Source organism: Danio rerio, chromosome 3 (assembly GCF_049306965.1).
Source record: "Danio rerio strain Tuebingen ecotype United States chromosome 3, GRCz12tu, whole genome shotgun sequence".
In the NCBI taxonomy this organism is placed as follows: domain Eukaryota; kingdom Metazoa; phylum Chordata; class Actinopteri; order Cypriniformes; family Danionidae; genus Danio; species Danio rerio.
Genome location: NC_133178.1, coordinates 28939185 through 28956766, shown reverse-complemented (window position 1 = coordinate 28956766; position 17582 = coordinate 28939185). Strand labels below are relative to the sequence as shown.

Sequence of the window (17582 nt, the reverse complement as noted above, 5' to 3'; positions counted from 1 at the left end):
ATTATACAGTTGAGGTCAGAATTATTAGCCCCCCTTTGATTTTTTTTCTTTTTTAAATATTTCTAAGATGATGTTTAACAGAGAAAGGAAATTTTCACAGTATGTCTAATATTTTTTTCTTCCAGAGAAAGTCTTATTTGTTTTATTTTATCTAGAACAAAAGCAGTTTAACTTTTTAAAAGCCATTTTAAGGTCAAACTTATTAGCCCCTTTAAGCTAAATTTTTCCAATAATCTTCAGAACAAACCATCATTATACAGTAACTTTCCTAATTACCCTAACCTGCCTAGTTAACCTTATTAACTTAGTTAAGCCTTTAAATGTCACTTTAAGCTGTATAGAAGTGTCTTGAAAGTATCTAGTAAAATATTATTTACTGTCATCATGGCAAAGATAAAATAATCCAGTTATTAGACATAAGTTATTAAAACCATTATGTTTAGAAATGTGATTTTAAAAAAAAAAATCTCTTTATTAAACATAAATTGGGGGAAAAAATAAACAGGGGGGCTAATAATGCAGGGGGGCTAATAATTCTGACTTCACTGTATTTCTTTTATTGTGACTAAATGGGTTAGATGCTAAGCTTTTGATCCATTTTTTCAAAAGAGGGTTGAATTATACAGCTAATGAGGGATGTAATGAAAAAATTGGAATTGGAGAAATTCAGCTTCTCTCTTAAAAAGAAAGAAGACAAATTCTATAAAATCTGGCAACCTTTCATGGATTATTTTAAAAACATAAATTCTGCAGGATTCTGCAAACAGATAGTTAGTGTTTTGTTTTTAATTTTTTATTTATTTTATTAGTATTATGTTTCCTTTTTGTAATTTTTTTCTTATTTTATTAATCTATTATCACTATACTTCTGGACATGTTTATATATTGCATGTTTTATTGTCAATTGATGCGTTAATGTTTGTTGGACCAAATTTGTAAATTATTGTGTTTGAATGTCTAAAAAAACAACTTAAAAAAAAGAGGGTTGTATATCATTTCAATATAATGTCAAAATTGTCTTAAGAGCTCACAGTTTTCGAGGGATACAGACATGTTTCACACTCACATTTTCAACCATTGACTTCCACAGATTTTTTTTTCACTGCATATGTCAATGGCTTTCAGATTGCAACATTTTTCAAAATATCTTCTTTTTGAGTGCAACATTAAAAAAAAAAAAAAAAAACTTAAACATGTCTGGAACAAGAGTGAGCAAATGGTGAGTAATCTTTCTTTTTGCTGAACTATCACTTTAAAACCTCACTTGACACATAGAGGCATAAATACAGTCCAGCATCTTTATCTGATACCCTTCACAGTCAACAAGCAGCCACATCTTATTGTTATTCATTCCCATTGTCAGAGCGCAGTGATGACCTCTTTCTCTCTTTCTCTGTGTTTTCTTGGCTCTCTGACGGTGACAAGCTGTTGTTGTGTCCCTCTGGGCGTCTCCCTCTCTCTCTCTCTTTTTCTCTCTCTCCACCTGTTGATGCCATTGTTAATCCGTCAGCATTGTGGCCTTTTCTTTTTAAACTCCGCTCATTTTACACACCCCTCTTTTATTCTTCACTTTCTCACTTTATTGGCCACCAGTCCCCCTTTCAGCCAGGGCACATATATAAGCCATCGCGAAGAGAGAAGAAGACAGAACAACACAAGACACACGTGCAACAGGACACATTGAAACTTGAGCACTTTAGGACAGACTTGAGTGTTGGAGCAGTGATGTCTGTGTCTCTGTGGTGCGAGGAGGACTCTGGTCGGGACAGGATTCACCAGGCTTCAGTGCGAGCCCCCTGGGACCCCAGCGCTTCGGGACAGAGGGTCATTCAGAGGCTCCTGCAGTCAGAGGAGAGGTACTTGCCGTCCTCGCTCTACATCTCACTGGTCCAGAGAGAGCCACAGCGCAGAGAGGAGCTGGCCAAATGGACAATGGAGGTAGCGTTTAGATATCATAAACCAAAACCTGGAGCAAGGCAAAAAACATGCTGGATACACTGAAAAATGCTGAGTTCCACATAATCGATGTGTGCTGAAACAACAGGAATAAATTAAATTAAATTTGTAGTTTTTTTTATTTTTTTTTTTTTTACAAATTTAAGTGGATTGAACATCAAACAATTCTATGTTACATGTTGTTGCAAAAAATATATAAAAAATTAAGAATTTTGTTGTTTCAGGTAGTTTGAACAAACAGCTTTTTTTTTTTGAGTGGACACCTTAATTGGGGACAACTTAATTGTTTTATGTTCAGTCCACTTTAAATTTGTAGAAAGTATTAAGTAACTTAATCGAATTGAGTTGAGACAACATGAAAAAATTGTGTGGAGCATTTTTACAGCGTTTCAAGATGTGAAATAAGGTGTTTGTGTTTAATATACAGTGCTATGTTTGAAGTATAGGGTCTGAAAGTTTTAACAAAATGTGGTTTAGGGCAGAGTTATTATTATTATTATTAATATAGCTAGACTAAAATTATAAAGCTAAAATAATATTTGTTTTTTGAAACAACTAAATTTCGCCTGAATGTAAAAATACAAATACTTTTACAAAGTATTATAATAATATTAAAATTTTATACAATATTAGACATCAAAATGTTTGTATTTTTTGTTTAAAACGAAAAAAAAACTACACATAATAAAACCAAGTTTTACAAATTTATTTAAAAAAACAAATATAAAGTTTAAATTTCATAATTGTTTATAACAACACTGGTTCAAGGTTCACAGGTTTATGGACACCTAAAAGAAGTTTTATCATTGCAATATGAGAATTTATAAATCTTAGTTGAAAGTTCAAACTAATCTCAACTACAACAAATTTTGATTTTAATAATTTTAGTAGATATTATTTAATGGAACTGAGGAAAACTAACAATAAAAAGCTGAAGTAACAAATATTGATGAACACAAAATAAACGTCAGAGTCAGAACCAAGGATAAACAAATACTTGAAACATTAACAAATACAAGCAGCAGCATTTTAAGTTAATCTCTGTTTACGGTAAATCATTAATAATTTAAATATAAAAACAAAAACAAAACTTTCAAAAAATTTAATAGATTTTTTTATTTTAAATGTTTATTTGTTAAATAATAATGTTCATTATTTACATAGTTTTTATTTTTAATGATTAAGATAAGAAAAATGCTAAAATAGATTTTGAATAGTGTTTCAAATATTTTAGTCTATTTTCATTCATTCATTCATTCATTCATAAATGCATTTGTTTATACAGTTAACAATTCAAAGGCGTTCAAAATCAGGAACTTGGCTTTCATCATATGGATAAAAAAAGACATTTTGATGTTTGGGTAATTTTCTGACAACTTCATATAAGGGATATTAAGCATTTGGGAATGTCTTTGTATGTTTGTGACTGTAGCTGAAATGTTGCTCTGGTATGTTTTAGGTGTGCTGTGAATGTGACTGTGACGAGTCTGTGTTTCCTTTGGCTGTCTCTCTGCTGGACCGCTACCTGTCAGCCACTCTATCTCTGCCCGTCTCTCCATCATGTCTGGCTGCTGCCTGTATCCTGCTGGCCTCTAAAGTGACAGAGAGCGACACAGTCAGTGCTGATACTCTCTGTGCAGCAGCCGAGTACGACTTTCTGTCAGCAAACCTGAGGGTGAGGCCTTTTTCTGAAAAATCCTTAAAGCATTAAAGCTTACAAAACCAGGCTCAATATTTGCCAAAAAGGACAACAAATACTTAAAAAAATACATAATTAAAACAAAATTAATATTATGTCAGTAAATAAATACACGATAAATACATTTGGTGCATCATCCTCCTTAAGGAAATGGAGCGTGTGGTTTTGGCAACTCTGCGCTGGGATGTGTTGGCGGTGACCCCACAGGACTTCATCCCGCTCTTCCTACGGACTCTCGGCGAGCTCCGGGACGGGGACGGGCACACCGGGGACTTTCTGACAACCATGCGGCGCCACGGGGACACTCTGGTTGCCATGTGTGTGTGCGACTCGCGCTTTCTGGGGACTCCGCCGTCACTGGTGGCCGCGGCCGCACTCAACTCCGCCCTGCGGGGATTAAGAGCCCGGAGCGCGGGAGAGATGAGCCTCATGACCGCTGCCCTCGCCACACTCTGCCAGACAGATGTGGTAAGCTCTACTGCATCGATGAAGAATGTCGGGCCGTTTTACTTAATATGTAAAACCTATGTTTTCACATGTGGCTCTATCTTTCCCAGACTAGTTTACTAGTGTTTGTAGATAAAGTGGGCCTATATTTTCCATAATAAAGGGATAGTTCACTCAAAAATGAATAGGCCTATTCTATTAATAATTACTCTCCATTTGCTTGTTCCAAACCTAGTTTAGTTTCTTCCGTCTGTTTAACACAAACACACACACACACACACACACACACACACATATATATATATATATATATATATATATATATATATATATATATATATATATATATATATATATATTTTTTTTTTTTTTTTTTAAACTAACCTACAACCAATAACTTCCATAGTAATTGTTTTTGGAAGCAGGTTTCCAGCATTTTTCAAAGTATCTTTTGTGTTCAGCAAGAGAAAGAAACTGGAAAGGTTTAAAACCTCTTCAGAGTATTGAGTCTCTTTCATTTTTGTGTGAACTATCCCTAAATGGGCTATCTTGGGCTTATTCTTGCGGTAAAGCCTTTATACTAGGCCTTACCTATTCATTGGCTATTATTCTTTTGTTACTGATCAAGATACCACACTAGTATCTTTTACAAAGGCCTATTGGTCCTTTTTATGTAATATTAGGCTATTTATTTGTCCAATATTAATACTTCATTCATTTTCTTTCAGCTTAGTCCCTTTATTTATCAGGGATCACCACAGCGGAATGAACCGCCAACTTATCCAGCATAGGTTTTACACAGCGGATACTAATACTTATGTATTAGAAATTTTAGCTCAGTTATCTATTAGATATCTTAATAGTACTAAATGTGACTTTGACTATTTGTCGGCTTGTTACAAATTTCAGTGTGGCTCTGTTTTTATTGAGTAGTTAGTCACTAACATAATCAGCAGTTTCTAATGAATAACTACTAGTGTCTGTTTAATAAGTTAATAATTACATACTCTCTAATTAATTAGTGCCAGCATTTTTTAAGGTACTAAAGCATTTATTCTTCCTTGACTTGTCAAAAACAGTTTGAGATTCTTTCTTCTGGTTATTACAACAGAAGTTATTTTGTAAAATGTTGGAAACCAGTAACCATTGATGTCCATAGTTTTTCCTACTATGGATGTTAAAAGTTACCAGATTTTAACTTTTTTCAAAATAACTTATTTTGCCTTCAACAGAAAAAAAAACAATAATGAGTAAATAATAAGTAAACAAAAAAATTGGGGTGAACTATCCCTTTGATCTAAAGAAATTGGTACTAGTGAACACAGATTCCATCAGGGTCTGTAGATTGTAAAACAGCTTGCCATAATAATCTAAGGGAATATATCTACTTATGAGTCTGAGAAAGTGATTGTTGTGATTTGTGTATGCTAAAATGTTGCTGATTCTGCCTACAGGCGCTGCTGCAGTGCTGCACTGAGCTGATAGACGGCGCTCTCAGGGAGAGACTGAGAACTGGAGCACAGGAGCAGAAAGATGGAGACATTGAAGAAGAAGAAAGAGCCAGCACTCCCACAGACCTGAGAGAAATAGACTTTTAAAACGCGGTTCATTCATCACTCGTATATTTATTGCCTTTTATTTATCAGTGAAACTGATTTAAGCATATTTGTTTTGTAACTTCTGAAGTGATCTAATTTATAAAATGTTTTATTTATTTGTTTGTGGGATTACTATTTACTTGTGCCATATTTATTACTTTTGTTGCCATAACTGTGACTTTTTATGTAATTCAGGTTTATCCTTTTCACTTTATGTATCGCATTTCTATGTGTTATAGTTTATTTATTTTCATGTTATTTATTGTGTGGTGCATTTTTATACTTAATTTATTTTGCTTGTCAGTGTTTCAGCCTGTTTGTAATCAAAGTGTTGGGTAAAACAAAACAAATGAAGATCTATTTTTTGATGTAATTAAAATAAAGTGTATATGTTTGCCACTATTGTGGTGCATGTGTCAATGTCCATTAGTTATAGGACTAAAAGAACAGATGAAAGAAGCAAAATGTCTTTTTAATCAGTGTTTCTCGACCACGTTCATGGAGGGCCACCAACACTGCATGTTTTGGATAACTCCTTTGTCTGTCACACCCATTACAGGTCTATCAGCCTGACAGGCATGTTTGGATAAGGAGACGTGGACAATGTGCAGAGCTGGTGGTCTTCCAGGAATTTGGTTGAGAAACACTGCTCTAAATAAATCAATATAAGAGTCATATCTTATAAATAAAAAGTGATAATATTAGAATACCATTTCTACTAATAGTCAATATAAAGTTGCTTTTTGTGCAGAACTTACATTATATGTGTTTTTGTCAACTGCTCAAAATACATACTGGTAATATAAATTATGATTGTGTAATTATTATTTTGGGGAATTTGTATTTAACTTAGGTATAGAATGAAGTGAATACTTATTGACAGCATGATTACATTTCCAAAATAAATAAGGCACATTATATATGAAGGACATATACATTTATATTACGTAAGTATGTTTTATATTACATTATTTATATTCTAATTCTTGTCTTTTTTTTTTACTTTTTACGCTGCACGTATAGTACAATGTAAAGTTTTTACTTTTGTAATTTTTTTTTCAGACATGTGCACTTTTAAATTGCAAAACCGTCGCGTTTGGATTGCGTCATAATCGACGGCCGCACTTGTTTTCAAGGCAGGAGCGCTGAGTAATCTGTAGTCACTCAACGCTCCAACCGGATCTGACCCTGTGGTAAGAGAACTCGCTGTTTATTTGACATAAAATGAAGAGATTCACGCCAGATGACACTGTAGTATGTGTGGCCGTGACACACATATGTGTGGCCGTTTTTTACTTGAAGTTGAAGCTGTTGTGAAAGATGTTCGGAGTGTTTTCTCGAGCTGTCCTACAGACTTCCTTTCTTCGGCTGCTTCCTCTTTCTCCTGTCCTAATCGATGTTTCTCATTAACCTGTCTGCTTAAAGAGGCCGTTCTAACCATTTCATGTAGAGTTATACCTTCAGGATGAAACTGACGGCTGTCATATCAATGTTCATCTGCTTTTTTGCCAAGGTGTGTAAGGATGACAGGAAGCTTTAAAGCTCTGCTGCTTCTGTCTCTGTGTCTGCTGGTTTGGGCAGTGCCAATAGACCGCAACCCAGACCCTCCTCAGGAGGAGAAAGCAGAGGAGAATGTGGTAAGACGGCTCTCGCATCATGCTGTCAGAGCTCATCTTGTGCTCTCAGCATTTTGTTTAATAAGCAAATGCACTTGTTTTGTTTTTGTGTATATCAGGACACTGGACTGTACTATGACCGTTACCTCAGAGAGGTGATTGAGGTGCTGGAAACAGATCCTCACTTCAGGGAAAAACTGCAGACTGCCAACACAGAGGACATTAAGGTAAACAAAAAACTATGTCAGGCACAACATCATGCCTGAATATATATTTACTATAAAGAAAGTTATCTATGCCTTTTTATTATTCAAGACCATCTACCATGACCTGAGAGACCAATCAAATTTATAAGAAAGGGTTGCCAACTTGCCACTGGGTCTTAAAATCTTAAAATGACAATAAATTTCAAAAACAGTATATGAGGCCTTATAAAGTCTTAAATTCACTGAAATATGGTGTTGTAGGTCTTAAATTATTTTAAACAGGTTCAACTTAGTCCAAGTAAAGCTACCCAATGTGACCGACATTCAGTCACCTATAATCCATCTCAAAAAGTTTTTTTTATTGTAAAGAGATGCAATTCACGACAGCTGTTATTACGTGCAAAATCCCCAAATTAAATTCCCTAATCAGTGAAAGAAAACTAAAGCAACACATCCCTTTACATGATCTTTCATTAAAACAAACACTATTTGCCGAAGTAACCAGGCCACCAGAAATAATCATTAGTGTTTAGTCTTAATAGGGTCTTAAAAATCTTAAAATTGATTTGAAGAAACCTGCAGAAACCCTGTTTAAGTTTTTGTAGACTTCATTAGGGGACTTCATTCAAAAGCTTTAGTGCTGAAACCCTAATGTATCTGTTAGTTGGTTATTTTTGTAATGAATTGTTACCCAGAGTTACAATTGTAAAAAGTAAATTAGTAAAAACTGTATAATCTAAAACGATTTAAAAACCATAGTCCTTGTTAATTCATTTCAAATGAAGAAGACATAACAAAATGAACACGAATAACTAAATGGCACACGTATGAAGCAAAACCATCTGTCTATAAATGTATTTTAATAAATAAAAAATATATTTGTACACAGGCACATATATATTTATATTATTATCAAAATATAAAAAAAATTCACAAACATATTGAATGCTAACAATATTTGTATATTGTGTTGCTATGCTTTTATATAATTTGAAATGTGTAGGTTATTAAATAATAAAAGACATTTGCATGGCATAGATTTGCTCTTGATATTGATGGGGACGTAGATCCCTAGAGTGCATGTATTGAACAGCACATGTTTTTAAAAACGTTTAAACACTTAATAATACAAATAACAAATAATGAAGCATGTAATATGCTGCAAAAGTCAATTTGCATGACTTTACTGTAATCTGGCTTTGAGGAGGTATGAATGTACAGAAGTTTAAAGAGGTATGTAACCGTTTTATCCATATTATCCATTATATGTCTATGGATTTAACCCTTCAAGCACATCTAGGTTACTAAGGGTTGACATATCATTATTTTATTTTGAAGGCGATTCAATTATTGCTGGGGACATTTCAGGGATTGGTGGATATTGGTGGGGTCATGTCCTCTCCATCCATGCATATTCTATATAAGAACTTTATATTTTCATACCTTTTAATTTCATTTCAACTTTGAAGTGCTAGTCATTACAAAGATGTTTGGTTTACTACTTTTCCATTTCAGGCTCATAATAAAATGATCCTGTGTTTCAGAACGGACGCCTCAGTAAGGAGTTGGATTTGGTGGGTCATCATGTCAGAACTCGACTGGACGAGCTAAAGAGGCAGGAGGTCTCGCGCCTCAGGATGCTGCTGAAGGCTAAACTGGACAGCACCAATGCCCAGAGTCAGTGTATTTATGCTTGTGTTGCACTCAGTTGTGCTGATGAATGAGGAAATCTGTCGATGTGACTCAAATGTGAATGTTTGATTGTGACTGCAGGTGTTCAGATGGATCACGCCTCCTTGTTGAAGCAGTTTGAACATCTGGATCCTCATAATCAGAACACTTTTGAGGCCAAAGACCTGGAACTGCTTATCGCCACAGTAAGATCTGTTCCTAGCATGCCAGAAGGGTAAACTGGACAAAGTAAGATCACAAAACTGTAAATAGACAAGCATACATGTGGTTAACGTTAGTTAATGTATTTACTAACATGAATAAACAATATTTTTATTACAGAATATATAATCTTAGATTATAATGCATTAGTAAATATTAAACTATGATTGCTAATTAATTGCATTGTTTATGTTATTAAATAGATTAACTTGCATTATCTACTTTTCCAGTACCAGGTTCAGGTACCAAGTGTTTCCAACACTTGTTTAACAATTATATATTTTAATTTTCAAATGCAAGTAAGCAAAATTTTGATTTTTGTTGATATAATTTGGTGATATAAATATTCTGGGTATCCTTTTTATCCTGTCATATTGTATATTTGTATTGCCACAAAGTTTAAATGAAGTATTACCCCTAAAAATAATATACAATAAAACAATAAAATACATGGCAATAAATTAGAAAAGTGTAACATAAAAACACTAGTATATCATTTAAAAATAAAACACAAATAAAAAGCCATTTCAATTTGTTTTGTTTACATCTAAATACAGAATTGGAGTAATTAAATGTATTAAAAAAACAAAAATGCTAAAACAAAACGGACATGATCAGGTTTTATATACAAGATATAGAATCGGACACTCAAGAATAACACACATTCATATTTATTGAAATGGGAAGAAAAACTTACTTGTAACTTGTGTAAGAGTATTTTGAAGATAAAACACATTTTAATAGTGTATTGTTGGAATATTAAGCCAATTCCATGTGTGTTCAATAAAAAAGGTCAGGAGAGAGTTTTCATTAATGCCAAAAATATTAGTGATTTATTAGAGACTAATTAAATGAATAATGATCACAGAGCTGTGGGTTGTGTTACCCCAATGCAATACAAGAATTACATTCAGGAGGTTCACAACTCGTTTACATTTGCCTGACTCCGGCATATACACAACAGATATGAATTAGTTTTGCTGTAATGCCACTTATCAGTCATTCCTGCAGTCCTTTGGCTAATGTACCCAAACATACTTCCTCTTTCTGCAACCCTTCTCTGCATAGCAGAACTGAACAGTTAAGTTTATCTTTAATATATTGCACAATTTCTACAAGCATCCAGCTCCTTGTGACATGTCTAGACTTCTTATTAGACAGCAGTGTGGAGCAAGGGCCCCCACACTATATTTATTTTTATTCTGCTATTTCCAGCAGTTCCTTATAAAAGTATGTAACATAATAAGAAAGAAGAAGTATGCTTGGTTAATATATGATATTATACAAAATAAAAAGATTAATTAATCGTTTTTTAGTGTACACATTTTTCTAATAAAAAAGACACAAAAGTAATAAATATAAATTCCTTTTTTCCCCCACAGTATTTCTATGAGATACTTGAGATACTCGTTTTTATTCAGGAAGTATTTTAGAAGAAATATTGAAAAGGTGTCTTTTGGAGGAATTTTACAATATTTATCTTCTTTTAAACAAAAAAAAGTGTATATGACTCTTTTCAGTGTTGTTGCTATTTGTACGTTTTGTTTTGTTTTTGTACAATGAATGTTTGTTAAGAAACTGATACGATGGTGTGTTATATATTGTATATTAAGTATAGTTTTTGCCATGAATATGCTGATATGACATTAAAACATAAATAAACTAATAAATAAAAAAATGCTAAACACAAAATCTATCCATTTTGAAGTCACACACATTTGTTCTGTGCTCGTTTGTCAGGCCACTAAAGATCTTGAGAATTACGATGCAGAGCGCCATGAAGAGTTTAAGCGCTATGAGATGCTAAAGGAGCACGAGAGAAGGGAGTACCTGAAGAGTTTGGACCAGGAGAAGAGGGAGAAGGAGGAGAAGAGGATGGAGGAGTTAAAAGAAAAGCACCGGCAACATCCTAAAGTTAACTCCCCGGTGAGAAGCGTGACGAGAAAAAGATGATTTATGGATTAAAATAATTGATTGATTCAAATTAAATCTTTTAATTCCTTTACCTCTTTCAGGGTAGTGTGGATCAGTTGCGAGAGGTCTGGGAGGAGACGGATGGGCTGGATCCACAAGAGTTCAATCCCAAGACTTTTTTTAAATTACATGGCGAGTCTTTATTCAGTCCTCATTTAATCCATAAACTGCCGTTTTATGGATTAAATCAATTGTATTGCCTTTTCTCTTGTAGATACAAACAGTGACGGTGTGTTGGATGTGCAAGAGCTGGAGGCTCTCTTCACAAAAGAGGTTATTTGTCACCTTTTGCATTTTATTGATGATATTGGAAACTGTTATTATTGATTTATCATTTAAAGAAATAGTTCACCCTAAAATAAAACTTGTCATCATTGAATGACCCTCTACTTTTTCTTAAAATCTAAAGATATTACGAAGAAAGGTGGAATACCTTTTTTTGTATTTTCTTTATTACTTTTGATGTCCATGACTACCAGCTTCCAACATTCTTCAAAATATGATATTGTGTGTTAATAGTAAAAACAAAGTAATAAATGTTTGAAGCCACTTGAGGGTGAGTAAATCAGTTTTGGGGTATTTTTTTAAAGACTTTACTGCACTCTTCTTCAAAAGTTTGTATACCTATATGTACAGTTTGATGGAGCTTATAAAAACTGCTCCTGGTTTGCAATGAGCAGGATAATATTTTTTAAAAAGAGTTGTCCTAAGAGTTTCTTACCTTTTCTATGGGTTGTTTTAATATCTCAGCTGGAGAAGGTGTATGATCCCAAGAATGAAGAAGATGACATGGTGGAGATGGAGGAGGAGAGGCTGAGGATGCGAGAACATGTCATGCAAAACGTAAGCATTCACTTTCTTTCTCAGTCACTCTTAATGAGGTTGTTTACATCTGGGTTGGAAATGAACGGGATTGTTGGAAAAACTGTCCCAAAAATGCATGAGAAAGAGCTAAATTAAACTGAACTTTTCCCGCTGTCATGATTTAAAGGAAATTCATTGTTCATTTGTGCCATTTACATTTGCGAAAATAAAAACTGCAGAATTCATTTACAAAAACTGATAACCACCGCTTTATTATTTTTCAGAAATTTTGTTTTTCGCAGTTGTACTCTTCAATGCACAATATAAAAACATGATATCTGACATTATCTGCTTTTGCAAATAAACTTTTAGTTGATGAATTTGTTCAAGACAATGGTCGGCCCGCTATTATGTTTTTAAACATTTCTCTGCAAGAAGAATGTTAGGTTATTTATCATATATCAAAGTGAAAAATCATATTTGATGGAGGGTTTTTTTGTACAATTTGAAGTGTGGTACTGTCTCCTGATGTGTGAAGTTGTTATTCTTGTTTCCATTATGTAATATGTTCATATCTATATTGATCATGCCATGAAAGAGCCATAAGTTGCCAATGTGGCAATAAACAAACAAGCATAAAAGCTGAAAAAAATCTTGCTCCCTTATTTTTTTTTTTGCTTCCTGAATTAAACTTTTCTAGTCATCTCAAATTCCATCAAATAACTAACAAAAATATTTAAGTTAAACTTTATCTAAATAAAGAATGAATTAATAATTTTATTAACAATAAATAATAGCTAAAATGTTGAATCCTGATTGACTTGTTAAAGTAATATAAGAACATTTGTTGTCATAACTTATAATTTTCTTTTACAGTGAGGTAATTATATTGCCCACTTGAACATGTAAAAGCTCCTGGAGATCAGTTCTAGAAAGCAAACATTGCTCCTTAATGCAAAAGGCAACTAAAATACTCAAAACCAAACCCAAACCAGGCCATACGAAGCAATAATTCTGTGTTGTTATTGTGAATATTTAGTATAAATGTGAGTTTTATTTTATTTTGTCATTAAAAATAAAATGTAATTATTAAATAAGCTACTCAAATGTCATAGTAATGACTTTAATGTTAAAAAGGGAACTCTGCATTGACGGACATTAAAATGGACTGTTTATTAAGCTAGCTGGTGCAAGAGTGCGTATGTAAACGCATTCAGCCTCTCTTTCTCTCTTGCCTTTTATCTGTCGTTCTCCTTCAGCTCTTTTAACACTTTCACAATGTGTGGAGCAGCAGTGACTCCATCTGTTCTGTTCCTTCAGGGTGCTGGAGACCAACAAACACTCGTTCCTCTATCTAGTTTCATGTATTCACTCAACCAGTGCCTTGTTTTTTAAGTTGCTTTTAAAGGAACAGGCTCGTTTTACAAATAACTGAGTTATACAGTTGAGTTTTACCATTTTTCTTTATCCAATCAGTCAAGGTCGGCAGGAGCACTTTTAGCTTGGCTTGACATAAATCATTCAATTGGATTGGACCTACAGCATCTTCCACACACACACACACACACACACACACAAAAAAGAAAAAGATCATTTTCACTGTAGTTAAATCATGTACTCTGATGCAAAGTTAAAAGTTTTTTTTTTAGGCTGATATGGCTAGGAACTATACTCCCATTCTGGCGGAATAATCAAGTAGCTTTGCTGTCATGCTATGGCTGCAGCTGGTGCAATGACATTATGCTGCAAATAGTCCCTAGCTAGGTAGTAGCTCTCATTGCTGTATAATATCCTCAAAATAGGCAAGTTTTAAATGGTAAAATTAAGATGCTAATGGTCTAATGCGATTCAATGACTTGCTCTAAGCAAAAGTACACCCAGAGATCAGCTGAATGATTCAAAAATGGTAAAAGTCAATTGTTTAACTGTAGGGGACTTGTAAAATAAGCCTATTTCCAAAAAAAAGTCAAATGTTCCTTTAAATAGTTTAACATAACTGCTAAAACGGACCCTTTTTCCCCTCTCTCTCTTACACTGTAGGTGGATGTCAATCACGATCGTCTGGTCAGCCTGGAAGAGTTTCTCAAATCCACAGAGAAGAGAGAGTTAAACAACCAAAAAGAATGGGAGGTCAGAGTCGGATTTAGATGCATGCTTGGCTTTTATGATATTGTGTTTTCAATATGACAGGGTTTTAAATCATTACCCGTTTATATAGACGCTGGATGACACAAAGCCGGTGTATACAGAAGAGGAGCTGCAGCGCTTTGAGACAGAACTTCGGGATAAAGAGCTGGAGCTCGGCAGAAGAGCAGAGAAATTAAGACAGGAGCAGGAACTTCTGAAAGAGAGAAGCAAAGCTCTTGAAGCACAGAAACGAGAATATCAGCAGGTAAACGGTGTCAAATGTAACAGAGGTGGTTGCTTCACCTCTAGGGCACTTTGTTTTGTCATTTAACAGCGGTTTCAAATTGGGCTTGACATCTATCGATTTTTATTTATTTTTTTGTTCTGATTTTATAAAGAGAATGTTTGAAAGTATAATCATATTTATAATTAGTCACATTTCTTATGTAACTGTTTATTACATAAAAATACAATTTATTAAATCATTTAAAGCAACATGTAGTTGCAATCAGAATTATTAGCCCCCCTTTGAATTTTTTTCTTTTTAAAAATTTTTTCCCAAATAATGTCTTAACAGAGCAAGGACATTTGTACAGTATGTCTGATAATATTTTTTCTTCTGGAGAATGTCTTGTTTGTTTTATTTCTGCTAGTATAAAAGCAGATTTGATTTTTTTTTTTTTTTAACATTTTAAGGTCAAAATTATTAGCCCCCTTTAAACTATACATTTTTGATAGTCTAAAGAACAAACCATCGTTATACAATAACTTGCCTAATTACCCTAACCTGTGTAGTTAACCTAACCCTAGTTGAGCCTTTAAATGTCACTTTAAGCTGTTTTGAAGTGTCTTGAAAAATATCTAGTCAAATATTATTAACTGTCATCATGGCAAAGATAAAATAAATCAGTTAATAGAAATAAGTTATTAAAACTATTATGTTTAGAAATGTGTTGAAAAAATCTTCTCTCCATTAAACAAAAATTGGGAAAAAAAATAAACGGGGGCTAATAATTCTGACTTCAACTGTAAATAAAAAGATCAATTTAAAGTTTTAATCATTTATTTATTTTTTATTGGGGGGATATAAACTAATAAAAAAACTCACTTTTAAACCCTGCTGTACCGTATGGGGAAATTGAATTCTTTTATTGATTTTATAACATTACCGTTGCATACATTGCGTTTTGGGACATGTCATGTAATGTCTACGACTTTGCATATTCAGTTTAAAACTGTTTTATAAAATATTTTATAGGTGTTTATTAAACAAAATGGTGAATTTAAATTCTGTATTTTTAATTCTAATCTAAAATGCTAAAATCCTTCAATTCAGTTTTAAAATATAATTTATTTTAATCAGTTTACAACATCATTACATGTTGTATTTTTGTATGTTTTGCGGGTTTGTATGACCTTGTTGTTGTTTCTTAATTAACAATTTCTTTGTAAAGAAATCCTTAAATGTTACTAATTATATAAAGAGTAGCATTTATCTTAATATTTACATGTAAATGACAGATATAACCAGTATTAATATAAAAAATATTAATAAACAGTTAAAGTCAAAATTATTAATCTTCCTGTAAATTTTAACCCAATTTCTATTTAACAGAAAGAAGTTTTAATGTTAATTTCTAATAACTGATTTATTTCATCTTTGCCATGATGACAGTAAATAATATTTTACAAGATATTTTTCAAGACACTTCAACACAGCTTAAAGGGATATTTAAAGGCTTAACTGGGTTAATTAGGCAAATCATTGTATAATGAGGTTTTGTTCTGTAGATGATCGAAAAATATATAGTTCTTAAGGGGCTAATAATATTGACCTTTAAATGTATTTTTAAAATAAGAATTTATTAAATGTATTTAATAAAACTATTTTTCTTCTTTCCCAGGAGAAAAAATGTTGTAGGAAAGACTGTGAAATTCATTGCACTGTTAAATATAATTTGGGAAAATAATTAGCCGATCTAATAACTGCATGTATAGTATATACAGTACATTGTCAGTTTAAATTCATTCCTGAATTTGTGTTAGTGTTTGGTGGGATAAGTGGACAAAATCCTTATATTTCAATTATACAATCTGCTAAACCACATCATTTTTTAAAATAAATGAAAAACATCAGTACTGCATGTTATTGTATTTCTAACAGTCTAATATCTTGCTTTGTTACTAATCAGGCAGTGATGGAGATGTCACAGAAGCAAAAGGAGCAACAGGCACTGAACAAACAGCCTCCCTCGGGTCCTAATGGGGAGCTTAAGTTCCAAGAGGGCATCCAGAAACTAATAAATGAAGACCGTCAAGGTGAAAAGAATGAAACCAATAAGCCTTTAACCTTTAAAATGCAATTTTATATATATAAAAAAAACTGATTTTGAGGGTGAATATTTTTGTCTTTCAGCAGTGAAAGTACCAGACCAACAGACTGGAGATGTTCAAAACAACCTTCCAGCTGAGCCACCACAGAATCTGCCTCAACACACCTCCTAACACACACACACAAACCAGAACTTCCAGAACTTGCCTTTTAACACAGGGCAGATAAAAACTTACTGAACTTTTCATAGCATAACCAGATCAAAACAGCTCAAAGTAACAGTAAACGCTTCTCAAATACGTATTCTTAGTGTTTTTGGGCTTCATTCTCAAACAAAACTGCTCAAATACAGTGGCATCATTATAGATGATCATTAATATATTAGCATGTTTCCTTGTAAAGAATGGAAGATGAGTAGTGGATATGAGGTTTTCTGCTGCTGTGGTGGTTGTTTGGGTTCATTCTTTTAAATGTTGATCCTTTTGCCCTGATTTAAAGTTTACAGCCTGGTTTGGTTTTTGTTACCTTTCTAGCCTCTTGGTTCCTTTCTGTGGTTTATAGCCTTAAACACAAGGCTTGATGGGATGAGGATTTTGTTAACCAGACGTTTTCAGTCACCGTAATGTGCAATGATTTCTTTTTTAAATGTAAAATACAAATTATGACAGCATTTTAATTCTTTCATTTAATAAATATTTAAAAAATGTTCAATCCTGCAAATTATAGCCAGAAAAAAAGTGATAGTTCAGTTGAAAATAAATATTTTCATCAATTGTATGTTATACTAAACCTGTATGACGTTCATTTTACTTCAGAGCACAACAAATTACTACATAAAACACACACACACACACACACACGCACAATAAAATATGACAAATAAATGTAATAAATGACATTAAAATTAAAAATGAAAATATAAAAATAAAG

The 17582-nt window shown here is 33.1% G+C and overlaps 2 protein-coding genes and 1 long non-coding RNA gene across 4 annotated transcripts; 2 read left to right on the top strand and 1 right to left on the bottom strand.

Moving 5' to 3' along the window:
- Positions 1-987: 987 nt before the first annotated feature.
- LOC141381216 (uncharacterized) lies at positions 988-4262 on the bottom strand. The gene is made up of 3 exons (XR_012401044.1): positions 3779-4262; positions 3482-3548; positions 988-1917 (listed from the first exon to the last, which is right to left on the bottom strand). It is a non-coding gene; the product is annotated as an uncharacterized lncRNA (long non-coding RNA).
- ccndx (cyclin Dx) lies at positions 1647-6100 on the top strand. The gene is given in 4 exon segments (NM_001172398.2): positions 1647-1938; positions 3416-3631; positions 3803-4123; positions 5557-6100. Coding segments are annotated over 4 exon segments (894 nt in total). The 5' UTR covers positions 1647-1725; the 3' UTR covers positions 5701-6100.
- Positions 6101-6823: 723 nt separating this feature from the next.
- On the top strand, positions 6824-17569 carry nucb1 (nucleobindin 1). Of its 2 annotated transcripts, none has more exon segments than NM_001045463.1 (13): positions 6824-6893; positions 7214-7337; positions 7436-7543; positions 9067-9199; positions 9296-9399; positions 11156-11341; positions 11431-11521; positions 11604-11662; positions 12140-12232; positions 14234-14323; positions 14412-14585; positions 16513-16639; positions 16740-17569. In NM_001045463.1, coding segments are annotated over 12 exon segments (1365 nt in total). In that variant the 5' UTR covers positions 6824-6893; positions 7214-7223; the 3' UTR covers positions 16826-17569.
- Positions 17570-17582: the final 13 nt, after the last annotated feature.